We start from the raw sequence: 18,465 nt of genomic DNA, 5'->3' as shown, positions 1-18,465 counted from the left end.
TACATATACACACACACACAAGTCTATATAAACTAGGCCAATAACTTGATCAATCAGCTTGAATTTTTATTCCTTTTATTTATTCTTTTTAGAGATATGGAGAAACTTTGTTTAGAAAAATCATACAGTACGGAAAGAACTATAATATGACAGATAGTACTTTTTTGTTGGCAAAGACGTAAGGAATATAAGAAGGATAACTGTTCTTCTTTTTCTTTTTCTTTTTTAAGTCGAATCATATATTTTTGAAAGAATTGATCCGTGTTGTTTGATGTTTTGTATAAAAAAGTATTCATCTATACAAATAGAAAATTTATTGATTAGATATTATAGTTTAAATATTACTGATATATTATGTAGATCTGTGATTAAAATATAGTAAGAGTAGTGGTAATGATATAAATAACGATAGTAAGAAATTGATATTTCCTTTGGTTCATATTCAATCATTATTTTGTGCTTACGTATAATAATGCTGTAAGATAAGCGTAAGGTAAGCACAATATAAATGCAAAATAAGCGCAAAATAAATGCAGAATAAGTGCATGATAAGCACAGAATTCTAATTACGAAAAGAACATCTTTCGAATTTTCGATCATTCAATTACGTATATTATCAATTTTCTATAGATCTTTTATCCCTTATTTTTAATAAATAAAATAAAATTTTTACTATTGAAATAAAAATTTAAACAATTTCATCATAATTATGTCCTTATTACAAAAGAAAAGTAATCCGAGTTTTCGATCTTTCAATTTCGTACATTGATGACTAGTAATAGATTTTTTTAAATAAACAAAATAAAATTTACATAAATATTTAATCGTAATATTTAATAATCTCCAAATATAATTATAATGAAAATTTATTAATGATTTCATTTTAGTTATCTCCTTATTACTAAGGGAAAAGAAAAAATTCAATTTTTAAAATTATTAACAAAATCGATTTCATTATAACGACATTATTGCAATATTTAAATAAATAAAGAATAAAAAATTTTTGAAAATGGCGTTTGTTTCAAGTCTCTACGACTTTTCGTTCCGAAGATATCGCTTTCGAAAGATTTCCATTCATAATTCACATAGTACAGCTGTTCGTAGTAATAGTAGTAGTAGTAGTAGTAGGCCGCGTAAATTCTCAGAATTTATGTAGGTCAGTATGTCACCAAGTTAATTCGAATGAAATTACGAAGTTAGTGGGTCAACGTAAATGTCTTTTTTTAAATGAGAATATTTCCAAAACTAAAAATCATAAAGACTTGAATCAAATACCATTTTAAAGGGCAGAATTTTCTTTATTTTTTCAACATATTGTTAATAATTAATTAACAATTTGTTATAAACAATTTTTATAAATAAATTTTTACGAAATATATTCATCTTATTTTGTCAAAAATAAAAGAAGATTTAGATTGCGTTTCCGATTTTTAAAATGACATAAATTAATAAATAATTAATAAACAAATTAGTTTTTTATCGAACAAACAATTTTTGTTTTACATTATTAGTAAACCACGTTCTGCATTTACATGGCAATATCTCCCTGACTAAAAGTCATAGAGACTTGAATCAAATATCATTTTAAAGGGCAGAATTTTCTCTATTTTTTCAATATATTGTTAATAATTAATTAACAATTTATTATAAACAATTTGTTATAAACTAATTCTTACGAATTAAATTCATTTTATTTTGCCAAAAATATTCATATTTGCTAACGATTTCTTTATATAATATATTATATAAATTATATAATTAATAAATAAATTACTTGTTTACCAAAGAAACAATTTTATTCTATAGCATTAATAGTCACGTCTTTTCTTTAATTGGCACACTTTACAGAGCTAAAGGTCGTAGAGATTTGGAACAAAATATGCAAAGTAAACGCTGGATAAGCGTAAAGTAAGTGCAGAATAATAGTGTGTAATAAACTAAAACATTATTATTCTTTTACTACTACTATTTACATACTACTACTACAACTGCTACTACTATTACTACTATTACTACTATTACTACTACTGTTACTACTACTACTACTCCTCATGCAATATTTTAGTCGCATCTCTATATGGTTTCAAGGTGATCGAAATTATCGTTCGACCGTATACATTACAGGTGCATGGACATAAACATGATGATGTCGATATAACGAAGAACGTATATTTTAGGGGTAACTAGAAGCCAACGGAAGAATACGAGAGATTCTTTCGTGAGATTGAAATCACTTGAAGCCACGCGATCCTTTTTTTTTACATTCGAAAAATTCGTTCGATCGTGAACGAGTTCGAAGAGAGAAAAGCGCTGAACGAATCGATGAATTTTCTATAATTTCTTTTTTTCTTACTATTTTTTTTATTATTTCTTTCTTTCTTTTGCTTTATTTTCTTTCTTTTTTTTCTTCTTTTTTTTTTCTTTTTTTTTTTTTTCAACGACGTTCGCACAATATACCTTCGGATATTCGGCACATCTGCTATCGGTTTTCGTCATCTATCGCGATGCATTAGCAAATATTTGGCGAACTTTAAAAAAAATATTGAACTTTTCTCTCTTCGTGATAAAGTAGAGGAAACTTATTTAGAATTGTTATTATAGAATTAAAATTGTTCATTAAAATATAACATCAGTAATAATAATAATAATAATAATAATAATAATAATATTAATAATAATAATAATAATAATAATAATAATAATAATAATAATAATAATAATAATAGTAATAATAATAATAATGAATATAAATATTTATATGGGTACGTAAGATAAATTAATCTTCAAATATGAATTAATAATTAATTTTGTGACGAAAAAATAAATTTATTTTTATTATTATTATTATTATAAATATGTAGTACGGTCATATAATTCGTATGATTGTTAAAAAAGAAGAAAAAGGAAATAAATAAATAAATGAAAGAAAATAATGAATTAAAACTTGAAACTTTGTATTTCTTTTTTTCAGTTTACGAACTTCTTCAAGAACTTGGTGGTTATTTACCGCCAAAGAGTGTCGTCCCAGTTGACATAACTCCATTGGTCTCGGCACTTCTTAGAGTGAACGGTGCCCCCCTCTTTGATTTGTACGTTGACGTCGATCTTTATGATCGTTCTAGATCCTCAGTTTTTCTCGATCTACCAACCAGGTATCAAGATGATGGCCTCTTTGCGGAAAATCTGGTGAGTTATCTTATTCCGCAGATAATATATTAGCTATATCACTAATTATGTATAATATTGGACATAGTGCTACTCGTAGCAATAAATCGATACGCGTTACAAACATGGATAAGCAGATTATACGTGTCGCTAACAAAGGGTTAGTATAAAGGGATAGGATTGTTATAAATTATACGTTGTACGTAAATGTCCCTATAATGTTATTATTGTTATTAATTAATTTGAAAGTTTCAAAAATCTTTATAGTAAATAATCTTTTTCAAAATAAAATATGTATTCAAAGTATATCAATTCGTTATCTCGATTATTATATACCGTGTCATTTGTTGTTAAGATGTTCAAAAAAAAAAAAAGGAAAAGAAATTATTTGTAAAAAATTTGGAATAATTTTAATATAAAAGTCTCCGTTTTAAATAATTATATTGAATTATATTGGTATATAAAGAATTATATTGAAATAGTTTTATATAAATTTCAAATGTATATAATTAAATAGTTTGAAAATGTTATTAAATATCTTTGATGTATTACAATTTGAACATAATTATATCAGAATGTAACATCTCTAATGTACTAGTTAAATATAATTAAATCGGAAATAATATTGAATATTTTCAACATACACTATAAATTGAACATAATTGAATTGATATTGCATTAAATATCTTTAATATATAGCGAGTTAAATATAATTAGATTGAAATGACATTGAAGAATATACAATAAATTAAATATAATTACATTAAAATGATATTGAACATTTCTATAAATTTAACACGTACGTTTAGATTAGATTCAAGTTATATTGAATATCTCTAATATGCATAATATATATATATATATATATATATATATATATATATATATATATATCTAATTTATTATTAGCTCGAAATATATTGAATTAATTTAACATTGGACAAATTAAATATAATTAAATTGAAATAATTAAAAAATAATATTAAACATATAACAAAAAGAAAATATAATTAAATATTAAGAAATTAATTGAAAAGATAATAATATTTAACGTGAAAAAAATGAAACGAGTAATTAAAACAAAATGATATTGAAAATTATTAATATTGAAATAAAAGAATTAGATATTATAAATATTTGAAAGAAGTAACGTTTCATTTAATTCCTATAAAATAATTTATCAAAGTAAATAATTGTGATCGCATATCCGACTGGTTGTTAAGAGGTACATAGATCGTGGTTTCGTTAATGACTAAAACATGTGGTGCGAAGGTTGGATCTTTAGTAGGTAGATAAACGAGCCCTTTTAAAGGGAAGAAGGTTAATAGTGGTTATACTACGGTCAGATAATTACACTATAGAATTTTCGAGTAGAGTCGTTTGGCCAGTTTACGTTTCGAGAAACGAATAACGATGACGTTTGCTCGTTACATTCACGCAAACAGTTTAAAAATCGTTTGTTGCAAACGATCGTCCTTACTAAGAATTTTTCTCCTTCACCTTGAATATTTTTCTGCTGCATTAAATGTCTTAAAAAAAAAGTCCGATATATGTACCCTTTATTATCACTTTTCGTTCCTTCGAAATAGTCAAGGGTCAATATGATTATCAATGGTGATATACGTTAAAGCAAATCGCGATATTACGTTAATAATAATAATAATAATGAAAATAATATAATATTCTTTTATTATATTTTAATAGCTCGTATTTATAAAATTATTATTATGATATTTAATATGTTTCGATATTTAATATATTCGATTTTAATTTATTAGATATATAAAATTGAAATAATAATAATTATTATTATTATTATTATATGATCGTATAAATTCACACGAACAATATAATGGTATATACTTTAATAACTTATTAGTGTTGAACGATCGAATGAAAGTTTTGGCTGAATTGTTATGAAAAGTTTCTTTCTTTTTTTTTTTTTTCAAACATTTAAATAAATATGTATATAGATACATTTTTTTTCAAATATGTTATAGATACATCTTATAAAAAGTTTTTATATAGTTTGTACGTGATCAGACTATTTAAGAGTATATGTAGAGAGAGAAAGAGAGAGAGAGAGAAAGAGAGAGAGAGAGAGAGAGAGTGGGAAGGAGTGGGAAAGAGTGGGAGTGAGAGGGAGGAAGGGAGGAAAAGAGAGAGAAAGAAAGAGAGAGTTTGATATAAAAAAATATATTGATATTTGAAAGTTGAGAAAGGAAAAATTTCGAACTAAGCTAACAATAAGCTACTATCAAAAGATTCGAAGCACTGTTCATATGTACGTAGAGTTGAAGATAAGGGTTAACGGTGTTTTGTTTAAAAAAGATAAGAGCACTGGGAGGACCGTGGAAAGTTAATCAATATACATATGTACATGCATACATATATAGAGAAACATGAGAGATAAGAATATTTTGATTTTGTAATATAACGACAAAACAAAAATAAACCAGAAATGATGAACAAATTTTTCTTCTTATAATTATTATCTTATTAATTGAAAAAATAAAACGTACAATCTCTATCGATCTACAATTGTCTTGATATTAATAACAAAGAATCATTTATTTTATAAATTATTTATTAATTCACAAATGATAATAATAATAATAATAATAATAATAATAATTTAATAAATTATAATACATGTATTTTTACAAAATTTTATTATATTTATGTAACATGTTATTGTAACTTTATATAATTTTATTATAATTATATAACATTGATACGGTTTTGATAATCATTTTTAATTAGATTACTGATATAATCATGTTACAATATTAATAATAATACATTATTATTATAATACTAATATATACGCGTACATACTATATTATGATTATTATATATTATATTATGATTATTAATATTATTACAAAATATTAATAATATAAACTTAATCCTTTCAATATAATAATACAACCATTACTAATTATATTAATATTAATAATAATAATATTTTTTTCTAATCATAATAATCATTAAAGATTCGTTAAATCTAACAAATGTTTTTCATTTGTTACAAATCAAATAGACCTTTGTACAATCAAAATTCATTAATTCGTCATGATATAGCATGATAAATGATAATACCAATTATAATATCATTATCAATAATATATATATATATATTTTTTTTGTTCTAATCAACAGATACATGAAGGATTGGACAAATTAAAAAAAAATCTTTTTACTTTCTAATGTATTATATATCAAATAGACTAATTTACAGACTAATTAATTCATTCATCATAATATAGTATGATAAACGATCTGATCCATCTATTTCTCCTCTCCCTCTCCCTCTCTCTCTCTCTCTCTCTCTCTCCCACACACACGCGCATATATACAAACCACATTCACATACACTTACACACACACACACACACACATTCATACACATATGTACATACGTACATACGTTAAAATGTACTAAACGTGCGAGGTTCTACGCGTTCTTTGAATCGCTGTTTGCACGTGAGACACGTAGATACTCGTAAAGCGGCTGTTAAAGGGACGTACCTTCCTAAGAGCATGAGAGAAGACGTGAGACAGAGACAGAGAGAGACAGAGAGTGAAGCAGAGGCAGAGATAGAGAGAGACAGAGACAGAGCGAGAGAGAGAGAGAGAGAGAGAGAGAGAGAGAGAGAGAGAGATAGGGAGAGGGAGAGAGAAGACAAGGGGAAGATAGCATAACTCACACTCGACACGCTCAAGTCCTTTGTCTCTTCACGGTGTTCCTGTAATTGTGATACGAGCTTGGAGGAAGCAAAGGAGAGCCTCTTCAATAGCTAAGCTCGTTAAAGTGGCACTTTAAAGCAGCCCCGTTAGCCAGTGACGAAAGCGAGATGGTGTGTTAAGATGGTGTATTGGAGTAGGATAAATGGTATTGGTAATGACAAAATTAGGATGTATCAGAAAATTCAAAAGATTTTATAATCAGTTTTAATTTTTCTTTTTCTTTTTCTTTTTCTTTTTCTTTCATCCTTCTTTTCGCTTTTCTTCTATTTTCTTCTTTTTTCTTTCCTTGTCCTTTCTTCTCTTCTCTTATTTTATTCTTTCTTTCTTTTTCTTTTTCTTTTTTTTTTTTTTTTTTTGTTATTATCATCATCATCATCATCAAATTAATTCTCATTTGTCTTTGTAACGTATCCTTCTCTCTTTAGATTTTAATTAAGTTAAAAACTTTTCGCTTCGTTAATTTTTATCGTAAACCTTTTTTCATTCGTTCTTTCTTCTTTTTCTTTTTCTTTTTCTTTTTCAACATTGGTCAGCTTCATATTTTCTCTTTATTAATTTTTATCATTAATTTTTTCTTTCCCTCTTTCTTTTTTCTTTTTTCTTTTTTCTTTTTTTTTTTCTTGTTTCTTCTTTTTTCTTTCTTTTTTTCTTTTTTGATTCATTCTCATCACGTTTATCATATTCTCTTTTAGTTTATTTTCTATGAAATGTTTGATATTGCTTTAATTAATACAAACTTACCATTGTAGTACATAGGTTTTCATTTATTCCTAACGATGAATAAAATACGACATCATATATTGTAATAGTTATGCTATTCAAAAAAAAAAAAAAAAAAGAAAAAATAAAAAAAAATAAAAAAAAAAGTGAAAGGAAACAAAGTTGAGTGATTAAGTTTTAATTAATGAACTCATATTTTGATGCCTATTATATCCTTATAATTATGATTCGAATTCTCAGTAATAAATGATTTCAAAAGTATATGTAGAATTATAATATTCAAAAGGAAAAGAAAAAAAAAGAAAAAAGAAATATGGAAATAAAGAAGGAGACTATTTGATATGTATTATATTTTTTTATGTCATTCAAATAACTCTTACGATTCATTCAAACGATTGAACTCTCTCTTCCCCCTCCCACCCCCCTCACCTCTCTCTCTCTCTCTCTCTCTCTCTTTTTATATTTTCTTTTACATTTTTCACATTTATCGGACGATTTTTTTTATCGTTGGCATATAAACGTAACGATTTAATATGAGCAAAAGAAGAAGAGGTAAGAGGAATAAAAAAAAAAAAAAAAAAAAAAAGGAGTATAAATCGAGGTGTAGAAAATATTCCGACATTCGGGTCATCGCACATTTTTGTAAGAGTCTATGCTAATCGCACATACCGTGCCAACAACTTATTTCATGGTCCGTTTGGCAGAGGAACTTCGAAAGCGTCCAGAAAGCTCGGTAATTTGTTGTAACTCGCGATATCGAACGAAAGAGAAGTTCATCATAGAATTATATGTATGCATGCATGGCTTTGCCAAATGCCAAGCCGATTGCGTATTACAAATTACTATAACTTAAATATCTCTATATTACATTTAGATAGTTATATATGTATGTACATATGTATTTATATATGTATTCATGAAGAAATTATTTCGTCTGTAGATAATCAAACAAATATTTTTATTAATCAATCGTTTTTCGTCGTTCGTTGAAATTCTTTTTTCTTTATAATTAAATTCAATGAAATTGAAATTAAATATATTGGATTGGTTAATAAATAATGTTAGAATGTTTTTAAGGGAAAAAAGAAATAGTATTTTTTATCGATTATAATATAATAGTATAATCTTTTTTTTATTTTATTATATTATTATTATTATTATTATTATTATTATTATTATTATTATTATTATTATTATTATTATTATTATTATTATTATTATATTAAGCATATTATATTTCTTATAAGAGAGTATTAAAATACAATTTGTTTTTTTTTTTTTTCATTGAAAATTTGTTGATATTATTCATACACATAATATCATACACGTAATATCTTATATATCTTTAAATAAATATATATTGATATATTCAATTTTTACAATGAAGGATTTGTAAAAAATGTATTTTGTATTTTTTATCATTAACATTATCGATTATATTAGAATTTTTCTAAATACGATTTATTTCTTTCATATTAAATCTATTTACGTTATATTAAAATGTGTACATTAATTTACATAAATAAATTAATTTACAAAATATTCAAAACAAATGAAAATTGTACATTGTAGATACATACGACATAATTACGTGCACAAAATGATATTAACTTATTGTCCTTGGTAGTCCAATTGGGAATAATTATAAAATTGCACGTGATCGAGCACTCGGGTCATTCTATAAATATTCATAAACAATTATAAATCAACGGTGATTTAAATTAGCGACGATTAAATGAAAATTAGCATATAGCCGAGAGACCGACGATAATTACACAAAGACTTTGTATTTAAATATTTTCATCTGGTTATAGTCCTGACTTTTTATTTCTATTTTTTTTTCTTTTTCTTTTTTTATTAATGAAAAACATTGAAGATTAATTTTTTTTTCTTTTTCTTTTTTTTTTTTTTTTGAAGAAACAACAAACATATTCAATAAAAACTATTTGCACGAAGTATTAGCATAATAAATTTCGTCCGAAGTGCTTTTTTTTATTTTTATTTTTTTTTTTTTTTTTTTGGTATGCAAATACATTTTTCTATTTAAAATAATTTAGAATAATTTAAACCTCGCTAAAGGAGAAAATATTAATAATAATTAACATGATAAAATTCATTCGAGGTACATTTGCACTTTAATATACGCATATAATCCATTATTTAAAATATAAAAATTTGGAGCAGATATTTAATTATAATTAATGAATAACATTAATAATACATCCAGAAGCATACGGACAGATACACGTTAAAAAATTTATCCTAAATGTACTCTAATGTACCCGTATAATCTTTTTTAACAAAAAAAAAATAAAAAAAATAAAAAAAAAAGAAAATTTGATATATCTAACTATAATTAATTGATAAAATTAATAATTACTGAACAAAACAAAATTTTTGATATAGTTAAGTTTTTTGATATATATATATATATATATATATATATATATAATATATAATATATTTATATACAAAAAAGTATAATATTTAATATAAAATAATTTAGAAATATTTCTCTAGAGTTAATTAATAGAGTTAATATGAATTCATTCAGATTTATTACACTATATAATATGTAATAATGGTCATCACACAGTAATATTGGTATCAACCACTATTACTACACCAGCATTGCTATCACTGCGCGTATGCATTTCAATCTCGGTAGGAGCCATATGTTCAATAATGTCCGAGCCACGAATTCAATATCGTCGTTGCATTGGTTGGCAAGAAGCTCGGCATCAGCTCGGATTCAAATCCGGTGCCACGATGCGTGACTCTCTCGTCACGTATGCATAAATGATATCGATATCTTTGCATTGGATTCGACGAATACGCATGAGATGGAAAATTTACATTTAAAAAAAGAAAAGAAAAAAAACACATAAAAGAAAGCAAAAAATTAAAGCACAAAAAAGATGATGATTTATAGCCTTCTAGTATTTATGAAAAAGTACATTTTCTTTGTTTTTTCTTCTTTTCTTTTTTCTTTTTTTTTTTTTTTTTTTTTTCGTTAAAGATGAAACGTTCTTTCGTCAAAAGTCGATAAAAAAAAGATTTTTAATTGTTTCTTTTTTTTTTTTTGTTATATGTATCATTGTAATTTCTTAGTATTTAAATTTATTTAATTATTTGTAAAGAAGAAATTCAAATTGCTTTTTTTTTTTTTTTTTGAGAAGCTGATAGATGTGACATTTTTCTTTGTTTTTATAATATCTATATATATATTCTTTTTTGTTTTTAACATTTATTATTATAATAATTGTTAACTATTTAAATTGATTTGCTTAAATAGTCAATAAAAATAATGAAACATTTCATTATTCATCTATTATATCATAATCGTGAATTATTGAAATTGCGTAAATAATCAAATAAAAAAAAAAAAAAAGAAGAAAAAAGTCCGTGAATATTTTTCATTAATTTCACAATATATTTATCGTATCTCGCACGTACGTATATTATAATAATTTTCAAATATTGAAATAATTTTCTCCCTAATTCTAAGTAATTTATTCAATTTTGAAATTATATGATAATCATTTATTTATTTTAATGCATACATATAATAAACTAATAATATTAATAGAAAACGATAGCATATTCGATGAGATTAAGAAGAAGAATAAGTGTTTTCAAGAAATTCGATTCCATTGCTGAGATTTTATGAATTAAAAAAAAAAAGAAAAAACGAAAAGAAAAGAAGAAGAAGAAGAGAAAAAAGAATAAAAATAAGAAGAAGAAGAAAAAAAAAGAACGAAGCTGTTCGGTTTAACGAAGAAGTTTGAAGACGATTCTGTATTCGTAGAAACTTGAAAGTTGCCTTCGTCTTCAATGTCTAAGAAAGAAAAAGTTACTTTCTTAAGTTCGTAAAAGAACTCTATGTACGAGTAAAAATAAGTCGTTCGAGTTCGTTTGTGTGTTTATTTACAAGAAAATATTCTCTCTCTCTCTCTCTCTCTCTCTCTCTCTCTCTCTCTCTCTCTCTCTCTCTCTCTTTATTTTATCTTCTCACATATCTTTCTTAGCATTGAAAATAAGATAAAATACAAAACTGCAGTCAAACTGAATATTGTTTAAATGTATGTGTTTGTGTTTGTGTGTGTATGTATGTGTATAGATACAAAGTATAATGGAAGTAACAACAAAAATGTTACAATCTGTTTTGTAAACAAATGTAAATTTAAAGTTAATTTCTACTTTCTTTTTTTTTTTTTTTTTTTTTTTTTTTTGTTCTTTTATGATAAATCAAATTTATTTAATCTAAGTATCTTAAAAGAATTAGAATTTATTTATTAATGAAGAAATATTTATTGATTTATAGAAACGAACATTTTTCAATAAATAATTTCTAATTTATTATATTTAACTTGATTATATATACATACAATATTGTGTCAATATGAAATTTTAGAAACTATTTTTATTTTATTAAAAATATTTGATAAAATAAAATCCTCTTTTTTTGTTAAATAATATTGTAAAAGGAACAAAAAAAAAAAAGAATTAGATCTTAAAACCATTTGTAATATATGTGGACTATTCTCTATATATATATACATATATGTATATATGTGTGTGTTATATATAAAAAATTATAGGAAATAGAAGATCAAGCCAAGAATCAAGTTTTCTCTCTCTCTTTCTCTCTCTCTTTCTCTGTCTCTCTTTCTCTCTCTTTTATAAAAGAGATGGTGTTGGTAAGAGAACGTGTAGTAGTTTTATTAGACTGGCGAATATCCAAAAGCTGTCGGCGACACCGTGGAAGTATCTTTCTAATTTTCCATTTTATGCTTTACAATTCGACTCCGTGCCGTCTGTCATTTAGTTTCTTTTAAAAGAAATTATGTTTTTGTTTCCTCATTGAACTTTACATATAAATATCTTTAATATCCGAGATTTTCAAAAATTATTAATGCGAATATTAAATAAACGAAGAAGAAAAATATCAAGTAAAATTAGAATTTAAAAATGTTTTCATTATGAATGTTGTTCCAATAATGGAACAAATAATAAATTTTATCATGTAATTAATTAATCTTCTGATATTTAATTTAATTTGATCAATCATACAAGAAATACTTTTTCACTTTTGGAATTAATTAATTTCACAATTGAAATTAGTGATAATCTTGAAACATTAATGTTATATCCAATCAAATTGATCACAAAGATAATTATAATGGGAAAAAGAATGAATTATACAAGAGATTTATATATAAATAAAAATTTATTGCAGTTTAGTTGTATTTAATATATATACCAACATATATTTTAATATATAAATATATATATATATATAACAATTATAATAAATTTTGTTTACTTTATTATAATAAAATTGTTTATAATATTTTCACGAAAAAAAAAGAAAAGAGAGAGTCTGAGAAGAGGTGAGAAAATGTTAGGTAAAAAAAGAAATAGAAAAAGAAAAATAAGATGGTGGAAAATTTAGTTGCCTCATTCGGATTTAATTTTTTTTTCCTCCTTATAATATCTCTTTTACGTCTAAACATTTTTTATCGTTTAATTAAATGTCGACGAGGATGTTTGCTACTACGATGGTCGAGTCTGCAATGCGAAATCCTCGCCATTTTAAGTACCTACGTAAGCGAGTTTATTTATGGTGTGAAAGCTCTGCTATATGAACTTTCGTATCTCATACTCACATACGCACACATATGCACACGCACACGCACAGACACATATATGAACAGACAGATATACATATAGATTTTTTGTATTTATATAACAAAGTACAAAATTTGCCATGCGTGCTATTAAAATTTAGCTTTTTTTTTTTAATTAGTTAAATATATTTATCTTCACGATTAACAAAAGAGATGGCGAAGTATATCGTTCTAATTCTCGTATGATAGAAAATTTTATAAATTTATTTTCCCTTTATTCTGATTTTTTCTTTCTTTCTTTCTTTCTTTCTTTCTTTCTTTCTTTCTTCGATTTTTTTTTTTTTTGATATAAATATTTTGTTTAATTAAACTTAACAAGTATCTTTCCTTCTTTTTTTTTCTCTCTCTTTCTCTTATTTCCTTTTATTTCCTTCTTGAGAAAAGAAAATATATCGAATTTACTTTTCATTTGAAGTAACTTTGATATTTTTTTATGCCCATTTTTTTCTTTTTTACTAATTAATTCAATCGATTTTTCTCAAAAATGTGTAGTTTACTTGTTTTTTTTTTATATATTTTATCTTATTATTACTATTTTTTTCCTTTTTTTTATTTTTACAGGAGGATATACCAAAATGGCGTAAGACCATGTTAATGTACGAGAAAAGAAGAAAAAGATCGCTCCATGAAGAGAGTCAAGCATATATGATGATAAAGGTAAAAAATAAATAAATTTATTACTAACTTTAATCGACAAAGAAAAAAAAAATTTTGATTCATTCATAAACTCTCTTCGTAGTAAATAAAAAGTCCATAGAAATATGTAGACATTTTTTTTAAATTGATTGACTTGTTCTAAATAAATAATACACTGAATTTATATTTACATACAAAGAAATTGAAGTATTTATTATATAAATTATGTCTGTTAAAAATCAATCAATAAAAAAAAGAAAAGGGATATGATAAACTCTTTAGAAATATTCATTTAAAAAATATATAAAATATAAAATATAGATAGTATATGTACATCGTATACTTGTGAAAGTGCTTTAGAAATAATTTATAAAAAGCATTTTCTTCTATTTAATTCACATTCTTTTGAATTTTTTTCACTTCATTATATTTATTTATATACGCAAAGTTAAACTTAAATTGTTTGCTTCTCTTTTCTTTCTTTTTTTTTTTTTTTTTTTAAAGAATGTTTCCAATGGTAGGAATTTCAGAAATTATATTAAAATTAAATTAAAACTATTTTTTTTATTCTAGAGAAAGTTCTTGAGTAATTGAAATTTAACTTAATTATTAATGCATATTTAAATACATACAAAATTTATAATACAGAATATATATATATATACAATTAGAAATAATATATATATATAAAATACATAATTAAAATGTACAATGGGACGTTTAAATATTCGTACCATATGAATGTATTTCCATATTTCTGTTTGTACAAATACATTAGCTCTCAACTGTATACACAATATAAATAATTATAATGTAAATAATTAAAGTAAATTTTTTATAAAAATAATAGTTTTATAAAATAAATAATTTAATAAACTTCAAAGTCAAGTAAATAAAATCAATTTTATTAAATGAAATAAATTATTGTTTAAAAATATATAATAATAAACATTAGAAAAAGATTTAAATTTATCTAATTATATTAATACGTATGCATGTATATTTATTGTTTTTAATTGGGATTTAGATATATTTCTGTTTTCCCGTTCTAATTACATTAATAATTATATTAATAATAATAACAATAATAACAATAACAACAACAACAAAAACAATAGCAATAATAATAATAATAATAATAATAATAATAATAATAATAATAATAATAATAATAATAATAATAATAATAACATTAAAGATTTATCACTAATTTCAAAAATTTTTATGAAATTAAATTAAAAACAATGTCAAGAATAATTCAATTTTTTTAGTCTCTTTCCTTTTCTCTCTCTCTCTCTCTCTCCTTCTTTTCTGTTTCTCTAAAAAATTGTTGCTAATCTAAACATTTAAAATTTCATTTTTGTTTTCTCTCTTTCTCTTTCTTTCTTTCCCTGTCTGTGTGTTGACAATGTAGAAAGTGTTTTCGAATCGACATTTTCGACATTTGAACGAAGAATGTGTGACGTCCCAAGCAATTAGAGTTTTCGTTTCGGAATGGTAACTGTAAACGCACTATTTTCTCAGAGTTAGGTAAATTTTTTCATTTTCCCCCATTCGAAATTTGCATACGACTCGAAATCGTCATAGAAAGAGGACGAAAACGTCGCGAGCTCTTGACCCACATGACGCTTCCGTCGTATCTTTATCGTTGGTCCGATAAAATTGAAATCGAGATATTAAATGTAATCTTTTGCTACATCGATTTGAGAAAAAGAAACATAAAGATAAAGAAGAAGAAAAAGGAGAAGAAGAAGAAGAGTGATTATAAAAAAAAGATTCTACAGTTTTTACGACTTCGATTCTAATCTTATTTTCATCGTATAAAAAACGAACCTTCCTTGATAAGTGAATCGTTCATTTTGCGATTAGAACAACTCCGATCAGGATAAAATCGATTAGAAACAAATTTAAACATTTTTTTCTTTTTCTCTCTTCTCTTTTTCTTTTTTTTTTTTTTTTTTCTTAATTTATAAAATAAATTTATATAATATGTGTGTTTTTGTATCTTAAACGTAAACGCGCGATGTTTGAGATAAAATATTTTCGAGCAGAATTATAAAGCTTGTCTCGATTTATCGCGTAACTTTAAGCTCGAGAGCTTTTGCTGTCCTTTCATTAAAAAAGATCAAAACTGAAGTTGTAAAAGTTTTGAAAAGATTTCAGGATAAGTTAACGATTCTTTTCATTATCGTATTTATGTATTCATGTATGTGCATGCATATATACTTTTCGATAAAATAAATTTGACATTTTAGTTAATATTTCGTACAGAAGAATAAAATTAGATACACCTGTTATATATCATATTAGGGAGAGAGAGAGAGAGAGAGAGAGAGAGAGAGAGAGAGAGAGAGAGAGAGAGAGAGAGAGAGAGAAAGAAATCGAAGAAAGAGAAAAGTAACGAATCGACCCGGCTATACGCGTTTTACATGACCCTTGACATATTTTTCGTGAGTGAAACACACGCATACAGCTTTTAAAAAGGAACGCGAGAACTCTCATTGACGACAACGCTTATGTTCGTGTTTCGAAGTGGAACGTATACTAAAATGTATAACGCGTCAGTCAAATATTTGGGCATATTTTCAAAAATTTAATTCAACTTTTTCTTCTTTCAAATATAGATAAAAAAAAAAAAGAACGATGAGTTAAGTAACTCGGAATTATTTAGGAGATATAAAAAAATTAATATTATGTAGATATGCAGTGTTTTTTTATCTTGCGCTTACTCTACATTTACATCGCGCTTATCCTACGCTTATTTTGCGCTTATTTTGCGCTTATTTTGCACTTACTTCGCTCTTACTTTGCTTATTTGTTTTAAGTTTTTACGACGTTTAGTTTCGGAAATATTTTCATTAAATTAAAGACGTGAGAATTAATATTGTAGAAAAAAATTGTTTCTTGGATAAACAAGTAATTTGTTTATTAATTATTTATTAATTCATGTAATTTTATATATCAATCGTAACCCGATGTGAATACTTTTGGCAAAATAAGATGAATTTAATTCGTAAGAATTTGTTTATAACAAATTGTTAATTAATTATTAACAATATATTGAAAAAATAGAGAAAATTCTGCCCTTTAAAATGATATTTGGTTCAAGTCTCTATCACTTTTAGTCAGGGAGATATTGCCATGTAAATGCAGAACGTGGTTTACTAATAATGTAAAACAAAAATTGTTTGTTCGATAAAAAACTTATTTGTTTATTAATTATTTATTAATTTATGTCATTTTAAAAATCGGAAACGCAATCTAAATCTTCTTTTATTTTTGACAAAATAAGATGAATATATTTCGTAAAAATTTATTTATAAAAATTGTTTATAACAAATTGTTAATTAATTATTAACAATATGTTGAAAAAATAGAGAAAATTCTGCCCTTTAAAATGGTATTTGATTCAAGTCTTTATGATTTTTAGTTTCGGAAATATTCTCATTTAAAAAAAGACATTTACGTTGACCCACTAACTTCGTAATTTCATTCGAATTAACTTGGTGACATACTGACCTACATAAATTCTGAGAATTTACGCGGCCTACTACTACTACTACTACTATTACTACGAACAGCTGTACTATGCGAATTATGAATGGAAATCTTTCGAAAGCGATATCTTGGGAACAAAAAGTCGTAGAGACTTGAAACAAACGCCATTTTCAAAAATTTTTTATTCTTTATTTATTTAAATATTGCAATAATGTCGTTATAATAAAATCGATTTTGTTAATAATTTTAAAAATTGAATTTTTTCTTTTCCCTTCGTAATAAGAAGATAATTACAATGAAATCATTAATAAATTTTCATTATAATTATATTTGGAGATTATTAAATATTACGATTAAATATTTATGTAAATTTTATTTTGTTTATTTAAAAAAATCTATTACTAGTCATCAATGTACGAAATTGAAAGATCGAAAACTCGGATTACTTTTCTTTCGTAATAAGGACATAATTATGATGTTTAAATTTTTATTTCAATAGTAAAAATTTTATTTTATTTATTAAAAATAAGGGATAAAAGATCTATACCATATTTGATGATGTACGATCGAAAACTAGAATGATTTTCCTTTCATGATAAATACTCCGTGTTTAGCATACGTATATTTTGTGCTTATTTTGAGCTTAATTTGCGCTTATTTTACTCTTATCACGCGTCTTACGATAATATCATATTATGATCATTTCTCCACTCCGTATCGTACGATCTTTGTATACAAAGTTTTTCTTCATCTTTAAAAAGAACAGAGATATTCAAGATAATCAACGTTATTGCTCATCCTATATTCATAGACATATATATATATATATATATATATATATATATATATATATATCTTTTGGTTTCCAAATGGCGATATCTGAGGCATTCATCGTAGTCGTCGTCGACGTCGTTGCGAATGTCAGCTCACTTGGAGAACATCTGCCAAAGGCGATTCCCTCGAAAGCATCACGATCTTTCATTGTCAGATCGTCGAGCCATCGAAA

General features: G+C 24.6%; 1 protein-coding gene across 4 annotated transcripts in view; it reads left to right on the top strand.

Moving 5' to 3' along the window:
- The window catches only part of LOC118441422 (neprilysin-1), a 95,773-nt gene that overhangs the window by 47,645 nt on the left and 29,663 nt on the right, over window positions 1–18,465 (top strand). For all 4 annotated transcript variants that reach the window (XM_085660281.1, XM_085660278.1, XM_085660279.1 and 1 more), the window contains 2 exons: window positions 2,972–3,186; window positions 13,887–13,982. In XM_085660281.1, coding sequence (XP_085516407.1) covers window positions 2,972–3,186; window positions 13,887–13,982 — 311 coding nt within the window. The remainder of the gene's footprint in view (window positions 1–2,971; window positions 3,187–13,886; window positions 13,983–18,465) is intronic.

The sequence above is a fragment of the Vespa mandarinia genome, chromosome 11 (assembly GCF_050613455.1).
Source record: "Vespa mandarinia isolate Hongniang chromosome 11, ASM5061345v1, whole genome shotgun sequence".
NCBI classification, from domain to species: domain Eukaryota; kingdom Metazoa; phylum Arthropoda; class Insecta; order Hymenoptera; family Vespidae; genus Vespa; species Vespa mandarinia.
The sequence above is the reverse complement of the archived record's forward strand: the minus strand, read 5'-3'. Positions and strand labels throughout refer to the sequence as shown.